Below are 8,683 nucleotides of genomic sequence, written 5' to 3'. Positions count from 1 at the left end.
GAAAAAGACGTTAACAATTAATAAGTTTAAATATATAAAAAAAACAAATCATTACAAAAAAAAAAACACGAACACTTGTCCCATATTAAAACACAAGCCCATTTATAAGGCATTCAATATAGGAAACGAACTCGACAACCCTACTCCCAAACTGCACACGTTTTCATCTGTTTTTTCTGCGACTCCAGTTCAACTGCAAGTGAGTAATGTATGTCGTGCATTTCATCACTAGACTTACGGTTAGAACACCCAGATTTTTCCCTGCGAATACCCAAAAATGCCCGAGGCTGAGCAGCAGAACGATATCACTGCTCCGGTGGGATCCGGAGGTGATCCTCCCAAGACTGCAAAGCAACTGGAGAAGGAGCGTCTAAAGGCCGAGAAGCTTGCCAAACTCCAGGCAAAGCTGGACAAGAAGGCTGCGGCTGCTCCAGCAGCGAGCGACAAGAAGGAGAAGCCCGAGGTGAGTCCCCAGTACTCCTCTAAAGTTCTTCAAGTAAAGGTCTCGAATCGAGGTTATGTGGCCAAGTGAGGGGAAGTAATTGCTGTTATTGTTGCTGGTGAAAGCTAATGCCTTTCCCCAATTAAAACCCTACGCAGAAGCGATCCAAGGAAGTGAAAGAAGCTGCCGTGTACAGTGCCCAAACGGCGCCTGGGGAAAAGAAGGATCTGAGTGGCCCCTTACCAGATGCCTACAGTCCGCGGTATGTGGAGGCCCAGTGGTACAGCTGGTGGGAGAAGGAGGGCTTCTTTACGCCCGAGTACGGAGTGAGTCCAGTCACATCTTGGCCATAATCCTTAGTTTTATCCAGGCTGCTCCTTTAGCGTGATTCGATTGATGCACCCAATCCCAAAGGAAAGTTTGTGATGATCATTCCGCCGCCCAACGTGACGGGATCCCTGCATTTAGGGCACGCCCTGACCAACTCCATCGAGGACGCCATCACGCGGTACCACCGCATGAAGGGACGGACAACCCTGTGGGTGCCTGGCTGCGATCACGCTGGTATCGCTACCCAGGTGGTAGTAGAAAAGCTGCTGTGGCGCGACGAGAAGCTCTCTCGGCACGACCTCGGTCGCGAAAAGTTCATCGAACGCATCTGGGATTGGCGGCAGGAAAAGGGCGGTCGCATCTATGACCAGCTGAGGAGCCTGGGCTCATCGTACGACTGGTCGCGGGTGGCCTTCACCATGGACCCCAAGCTTTGCCGCGCCGTGACCGAGGCTTTTGTCCGCTTGCACGAGGAGGGCAGCATTTACCGCAGCTCCCGGCTAGTCAATTGGTCGTGCACGCTGCGCTCAGCCATATCGGACATCGAGGTGGACAAAGTTGAGATCCCTGGCCGTACTTTCCTATCTATTCCCGGATACGAGGACAAGGTGGAGTTCGGCGTGCTGATCAAGTTCGCTTACAAGGTAGAGGGCAGTGACGAAGAGATAATTGTAGCCACCACCCGTATTGAGACAATGCTGGGCGACACGGCTGTGGCTGTGCATCCCCAAGACGAGCGGTACAAGCATCTGCACGGCAAGTTCGTTGTCCATCCCTTCTCCACGCGCCGCCTGCCGATCGTTTGCGACGAATTCGTGGACATTGCGTTCGGAACGGGAGCCGTTAAGATCACTCCAGCCCACGACCCCAACGACTACGAGGTTGGCAAGCGCTGCAACCTACCCTTCATTACCATCTTCAACGATGACGGCTTTATTATCGGCGACTTCGGCGAATTCACAGGTATGAAACGATTCGAGTGCCGCAAGAAGATCCTCGAAAAGTTGAAGGCCTTGAACTTGTACCGCGAGACTCTGAACAATCCGATGGTTGTGCCCATCTGCAGCCGATCCAAGGATGTTGTTGAGCCCCTGATTAAGCCCCAGTGGTATGTTAGCTGCTCTGACATGGCCGCCTCGGCCACAGAGGCCGTGCGTTCCGGCGAGCTGAAGATCATCCCCGAGCACCACACTAAGACATGGTATCACTGGATGGACGGTATCCGTGACTGGTGCGTGTCGAGGCAGCTATGGTGGGGCCACCGGATTCCGGCCTACCATGTCAGCTTCAGCGAACCCTCAGTCCAAACGGGAACGGTAAGTTATGCAGCTTTGGGATCTGGTTTTATCCCTGATTAATTTTTATTTATATATGTGTTATATGCTTTCTTAGTCTGCACAAGGACGAGTGGTGCGTAAAAAGCATGAAGATAATGAGATCCGATGATTTATAGATCAACTTCGAAGTAGATTTACTTAAAAGGTTCTATTTTTCTCCACCTTTTTAGAACGACGATGAGCAGTATTGGATCGTGGCGCGCAGCGAGGCAGAGGCCCTTAGCAAGGCTGCCGAACGATTCGGAGTGGAGTCCAGCAAGATCGTACTCAAGCAAGACGAGGATGTCCTGGACACATGGTTTAGTTCGGGCATCTTTCCATTCTCCGTTTTTGGCTGGCCAGACAAAACAAAGGATCTCGAGACCTTCTATCCGACATCGCTTTTGGAAACGGGCCATGACATTCTCTTCTTCTGGGTGGCTCGCATGGTGTTCTTTGGGCAGAAGCTGCTGGGTAAGTTACCGTTCAAGGAAGTATACCTTCACCCTATGGTGAGGGACGCGCATGGTCGCAAAATGTCGAAATCCCTGGGAAATGTCATCGACCCAATGGACGTCATTCGAGGCATTACTCTGGAGGGCCTCAATGCCCAACTTGTCGGCTCCAACCTGGATCCCCGAGAGATCGAAAAGGCCAAGGCTGGCCAAAAGCAGGATTACCCGCAGGGAATTCCCGAGTGTGGTTCGGATGCCCTTCGGTTTGCGCTATGCGCCTATATCACGCAGGCGCGCGACATAAACCTGGACATTAACCGCGTCCAGGGATACCGATTCTTCTGCAACAAACTGTGGAACGCCACTAAGTTTGCGCTGCTTTACTTCTCCGGCTCTGAGAAGTTCGACACAGAACTCAATCCGTCTGGCGTGATCAACCAAATGGACGCCTGGATTCTGTCGCGCCTGGCTTCGGCCATCGAAGCATGCAACACTGGCTTCGAGTCCTATGATTTTTCGGCTGCCACAAGCGCCTGCTACGCATTCTGGCTCTATGACCTGTGTGACGTATACTTGGAGTGTCTGAAGCCGATCTTCCAAAGCGGCAGCGAGGAGCAACAAGCTGCTGCCAGGCGCACACTTTACGTGTGCCTAGATTTTGGTCTGCGTCTGCTCTCTCCGTTTATGCCATTCATTACGGAGGAGCTCTACCAGCGGCTGCCGAGGGCAAACCCTGCGCCCAGCATTTGTGTGGCCAGTTATCCAAGTAAGACCATCATCAGCGTTTCAAAGTCAATACAAAATACCACATACAACTCCTATTCCAATTCTAGGCAACACATCTTGGCGAAGCACAAAAATAGAGGCGGACGTGGAATTTGTGCAGAAGGCTGCGCGCATCATCCGCTCCGCCCGTTCGGACTACAATCTGCCCAACAAGGTTAAGACCGAAGTGTACATAGTGTGCACAGATACGGTGCCCAGTGAAATACTCAAACGCTATGCCAGCGATCTGGCCACAATCTCCTACTGCTCAAAGGTGGTTTTTAATAGCCCAGCACCACCGGGCTGCGCCATCCTGACCGTGACAGGGCAGTGCGAAGTCCACCTGCTGCTCAAGGGACTCGTGGAAGCGGACAAGGAGATCGCCAAGCTCCAGAAGAAGAGCGACCAGCTAGTGCAGACTGTGGGCAAGCTCACTCAGGCAATCCAGGCCGCCGACTACGCTACAAAGGTTCCCACCGAGGTGCAGGAGGCCAACGAGACTAAGCTCTCGGAATCGCGTGCGGAGATCGAACGCATTGCTGCCGCCATTGAGACGCTGAAACTGATGTGAGCGGGGAACGGCAACCGCTAGTCGGAAGCACTGGTAATTGATATTCTAGCGGGCTTGGCTCGCTGGCTGCTAGCCTTAATTTAAAAATATACAGATTTGCCTCCTTCGCGGCAACACTTTATGCATTTTGAACAGAATAGACAAATCGATTGATCTTTTATTTATTTATTACGTCCCACACATGTGAAATGTTCCCAATAAATAGAAAAACAACATTCGCTAAAGGATTTGGGTTTTCATTTGACGAGCTACCAGGTTAATCGGGTGGCGTGATCCGTCTTGCGCTTTGACATCTTTATGTACCCTAGAAACTGCAATTCGGCTACGGCTCGTGTGAAGCGCGCTCTGATTTGAGATGAAATCGGAATAATCAAAAGTTATTGGAACTAGATGTAGTACTCACTGTATCTGTGGATTGATTTGCTCTTGGCCCGCATCCTCGTCGCTGCCACTGACTACAGATCGAAAGGCCTGTAGCCAGTCGAAGAGATTAATCATTCGTCCGCACTCCAGATGCAGCTTGTATACCACGGAGAGATCGGGGAGGGTGCCAACCAGCTGCGACTGATCTTGAAGCTCGCAGCACTTGCACTGCATGTAAAAGTGCGGATTATTTAGAGCAGTGTGCAACGCCGCCCGAGGGGCTCCGATTATGTTTCGGCGCACGGTGGCAATGTCGTTAAAGACGAACAGTTCGTGTATCGGAGGTGCATCCTGCAGCGGGCGGAGATGGTCCTGGATGAAAAGTGTCCCGATGAGCTGTAGGGTTCTCTGTACTGCACGAGCCATTTGAGTGGTAGGAGTATTTTGCTGATGCCGGTGCTTGTCGTCCTTGCTACGCTGCAAAAGCTGTTCCTTGAGCTCCTGACGATTGGCCACATGAGTCAGTTGATCTGTGGCCGGACGGACCACGTTCGGCGATGTCGTTGTAATTGCCGCCATACTGGCCTTAGCCACATCGGCAACCGACTGGCGAATTGTTTCCAGCTGGGGTCGCAGAACAGCGATGCAGGCCTCGCCAAGTTCAAGGGCGGCAATCTCTTCAGCAAGGAACTGCTCTGTTTTCTCGAGGCAGCGGTTAGCCTTGGAAACAAACTCGTCCTTTGACAAAAAACTTAACATCTGCAGGCACTCCTTGTACTCCGGAGTTGTGAAAATCGGTCGGTTAAGGCAGTTTACATACAACTCACGACGAAGCTTTCCTAGAGGGCAGCGCGGCAGATCTCCCACCAGTTCTGTAAGGAACTCCAGCGAGCTGCGAAACAGCAGGAAATGAAGCAAGCAGTCCCGCAGCAGCTGCGGCAGCTTCTTTTTTAGGTACTCGTCGTCGGTGAGCACGGCTATGATGCGCTTGCAATCATTTATCTGCTCGACATACGGCCGAAACGATGGAAGCCTTCGGATGGTCTCCATGTCCTCGTGGGTCAGCTGCTTAATGCAACCCAAGGCTTTGCTGTAAGCGGTGCAAAGTGCAAACGCATTCCCACCAAAGTAGTGTTCCATCAGGCAGTACTTAAAGCCCTGAATAAAACCGTGGATAGAGAAGTCGTAATACAGGAATATATGGGTCAGGAACTTGAAGGTCTTCCCCGACAGATGAAAAGCGTATTTGGGCGACAGCAACACTCTATCCAGCACCTAGGATTTGTTGAGAAATCAAGTTGAGTTAATATATGAGGTATAGTTGGGGACGGTCAACTAAATAGGCTTTTCGCAACAGTATACCGAAATGTGTAAGAATTTTTTATATACCACTAACTGTAAAATAATTTAAGGTCCACAAATAATGCTAAAAATCACCGAATATAGGCGTTGCTTATTTATATAACAATCTGTCTAGTGATTCGCAATAAGAATGTAAATTCTCGATAAGGACGAAAACGCTCTTGCATTTATTTGGAAACATTTTATAATTTACACTATCTGACCAATAGCAACCAATATTTTTTTATCAGAATACGAAAGTAATAAGCAACTTACCTCGTTTAGGCCCATGGGGGCAGCCTGAGTCTGGAAGACCCGCAGACGAATCTTGCTGCTGACGTGATAGGGCAGAGTGCCGTGGACTGCCGTCATGGCCGTGGCTACTCCCAGAACCAGGACGAATGGAAGGGCCCCGCAGTGAGCACTTAGGATCAGGATGAGATCCTGCAGCACGCTGGCGCCGAAGCATTCAAAATCGGGCAAGATAACTACCAGCTGGCAACGCTTGCTCTCCGAGTCGCAGTTGTTGGAGTACCAGGCCTTGAGCTGCTTCATGGTACACTGCGAACGACGCAGACGCTTGCGATCCCGTTCCGCCATATCCTCATCCTCCTCATCGTCGTTCTCTGCCTCCGCACGGTCTTCCACGAGCCCGAAGACCAAGGACTCTACGGCAGCCTTGAGGGTGGCGCAATCCCGGGACTGCAGGACACAGACCCTTGCAGCCCGCTGGGCATGGAGCCTTTGGGTGAGTGCCGTGAACTGCCTGAGGTGATCCGGCTGGTTGATGCCCGTAAGCAAGGCGGCGGTGGGAAGTACCTCATCCATACTGGTGCAGAGCCCTTGGCCCACCACGAAGTCCACAAGCAGGTCTAGAGTGCGGGCATAGCTGCGCCGTTGCAGGTCGGAAATGTGGTCGTTCACCTGCTTCCAGGCGTTGCGGTATTCCGCATAGAATGGCTGCTGGACCACATCCTGGCCCAAAAGGTTACTTGATTCCGAAGCAGGCCGCTTCCGCCTGCCGGCCGCCTTCTTGCCTGCTCTCGTAGCGCCATTTTTGTAGACAAAACACCCCTGGAAACCAAACAAGACGAGGTTAACCCAAGCGGCTGTATAATCTATCCTACCTACCTTGGACACGGAAATGGTGGGATCCATCGCTGGCTGGCTATCGAACTGACTGCGCCTCGATGTCGTAGCTTCTTGGAGTCGACGGGTCGAGTTTACTGATTTGTTTAGGTCAGCTCTGTGCCAATTAAAGTTTCTTCACCGGTAGGAACGCGAAACGAAATCAGCTGGCAGCTGTGTGTATGGCGCCAACTGGGCGGCAGTGTTGGGTAACGGCGTTAGGGGGCATACTCCTTAGTGTTGTGTTCCAAGCCTGAATATTTGAAGACAAAACCAGAAATGTATGCAGGTGGTACAATGTTAATGTTTGCCTGATATTTAGGCAACGGCCAGGATTGAAACTAATTTACTCTGTACATGCATTTTTACACGATACGTTTACATGATACATACATGATCCATTTATATTATGATACATTTTCTATTAAGACTTGGCACATATGTATTGTTATAACCTTTATCTTTTGAAAGTTGGATAGTTTGTGCGAACACTAGGAAGCCCCTCAGGTACGTACCCTCCGTTGACCAGGTTAAGGTATACCACCAAGGATTGGGGCGCGACGTAGTTGTTTCCTTGAACAGCGCCAAATTGTGTTTCTTTTCGCTGTCACACAAATCTGACCATTTTGGCGACATTTGAAACGAAAAAAGAAAGAGGAGCAGGAAATCGAGAAACAATATTATTGCAGCCAGAAAGAAGTCCTTGGTGCGCATTTCGGCAAACCTTCCACCGTTTACAATTTGAGCGTGATACATCACAAACTGTAAAGAGAGTGTTTATAAAGGATCGACCTAACCGGCCTTGTACCAACCATTAGGATGCTGATGACGATGAATGCCCGAGCGACGATAAATGAGTAGGGAACGTTGGCGACGATGTAAAGCATTACAAAGTATATAGCGCCAATAATAGAGACCACAGCGAGGACAAATAGGACCACAACGTCCAAAGTCAGATCAAGCTTTGGGGGATAAAAACGTATAGGAAAACTTAAAAGTTTTTTACAAGAATTTCTGAGACCCTTCTTACTAATTATGGAGCTTATCGGGTATCAAAACAACTCTTTTAAAATATCATCTCTGGTAGACCTGCTTACCGGTAGGAAGGAACCGCACACAATAAAGAGAGCCAAGGCCAGGGTCCACATGAGGAAGCTAAAAAGGAATTGATACCTGTACTGACGAGCAACCAACGGAGCGATACCCAAAACGATGCATTCGAACTGAAAAACGTAAAACAAAGTTGAAAACTAGTTTTAGGAATCGAATTGTAACTTACAATTAGCACAGCAAACAACCAATTTACCATTCTGTTGAAGCGCAGAACCTCAAAGAAAATGAAGAGAACTAGGAGTAAAAGGCCCAATCCAAAGAAAATGCAGCTGACCCAATAATATAAAGTAAAAAATAGTCTTAAAAAGCCTCTGAAAATCTAGAAAGGTGAGAAGAGCGCGGTGGAAGGACCCGGAACATACGTACACAAAGGAGAGAAGAACCCACTGTAACAGCGCCACGACCAAAAATATCGCGGTCAGAAGATATGTGATCAGCGCGAATTTCCGTCTTTCCCTTTTGTAGTATACACTTTTTTCCGGAATGTCAGACATTGTTAGCTGTTTCTCGTGTGTATTTTGTGATTGTGAGGCAGCCTAGTATCCGTAAGAGATCAAAAATAGAGTACTAAAGTATGTGAACTAGATTAGTTTCATAACTAGACAGGCAGGAAGAAGGACCTAAGCTATTGTTATTAATTAAGCTGAATCTTGAGAATCTTTTCAGAAATATTTATTTTCTTGATCGAGACGCTGTTGGTTTTTAATTTTAAATTGTTAGGGCTGTGAATCATCAGTGATCGATTAAAGTCAATCGGTGAGCCCGCAATTCCCGCCAAAACAACAGCTGATTGTCTTTATGAAAACGGTTGCGAACAGATACAAAATTGTACACAAAGTGGCTGCCTATATAAAAGTGG

The 8,683-nt window shown here is 49.2% G+C and overlaps 3 protein-coding genes across 5 annotated transcripts; 1 reads left to right on the top strand and 2 right to left on the bottom strand.

The window, feature by feature from the left end:
• Window positions 1–66: 66 nt before the first annotated feature.
• On the top strand, window positions 67–4,103 carry LOC108029497 (valine--tRNA ligase). 3 transcript variants are annotated; one of them, XM_017101777.3, is made up of 7 exons: window positions 67–199; window positions 254–463; window positions 601–768; window positions 826–2,088; window positions 2,165–2,182; window positions 2,280–3,309; window positions 3,377–4,103. In XM_017101777.3, the coding sequence occupies exons 2-7, from the start codon at window positions 278–280 to the stop codon at window positions 3,877–3,879; spliced, it is 3,168 nt and encodes a 1,055-aa protein (XP_016957266.1). In that variant the 5' UTR covers window positions 67–199; window positions 254–277; the 3' UTR covers window positions 3,880–4,103. The 3 variants fall into 3 exon arrangements, with proteins under 3 accessions (XP_016957266.1, XP_016957268.1, XP_050743152.1); XM_017101779.3 differs by lacking the exon at window positions 2,165–2,182; XM_050887195.1 differs by lacking the exon at window positions 67–199 and having other exon boundaries at window positions 211–463.
• On the bottom strand, window positions 4,029–6,857 carry LOC108029498 (origin recognition complex subunit 3). The gene is made up of 4 exons (XM_017101780.3): window positions 6,715–6,857; window positions 5,860–6,657; window positions 4,283–5,517; window positions 4,029–4,224 (listed from the first exon to the last, which is right to left on the bottom strand). The coding sequence occupies exons 1-4, from the start codon at window positions 6,739–6,741 to the stop codon at window positions 4,128–4,130; spliced, it is 2,157 nt and encodes a 718-aa protein (XP_016957269.1). The 5' UTR covers window positions 6,742–6,857; the 3' UTR covers window positions 4,029–4,127.
• Window positions 6,824–8,378, bottom strand: LOC108029500 (uncharacterized). Its single transcript, XM_017101781.3, has 6 exons — window positions 8,191–8,378; window positions 7,991–8,135; window positions 7,809–7,934; window positions 7,524–7,673; window positions 7,227–7,473; window positions 6,824–6,964 (listed from the first exon to the last, which is right to left on the bottom strand). Exons 1-6 carry the CDS (start codon window positions 8,316–8,318, stop codon window positions 6,930–6,932), a joined length of 831 nt encoding a protein of 276 aa, XP_016957270.1. The 5' UTR covers window positions 8,319–8,378; the 3' UTR covers window positions 6,824–6,929.
• Between the last annotated feature and the right edge of the window lie 305 nt (window positions 8,379–8,683).

The sequence above is a fragment of the Drosophila biarmipes genome, chromosome 2R (assembly GCF_025231255.1).
Source record: "Drosophila biarmipes strain raj3 chromosome 2R, RU_DBia_V1.1, whole genome shotgun sequence".
NCBI lineage: Eukaryota > Metazoa > Arthropoda > Insecta > Diptera > Drosophilidae > Drosophila > Drosophila biarmipes.
The sequence above is the reverse complement of the archived record's forward strand: the minus strand, read 5'-3'. Positions and strand labels throughout refer to the sequence as shown.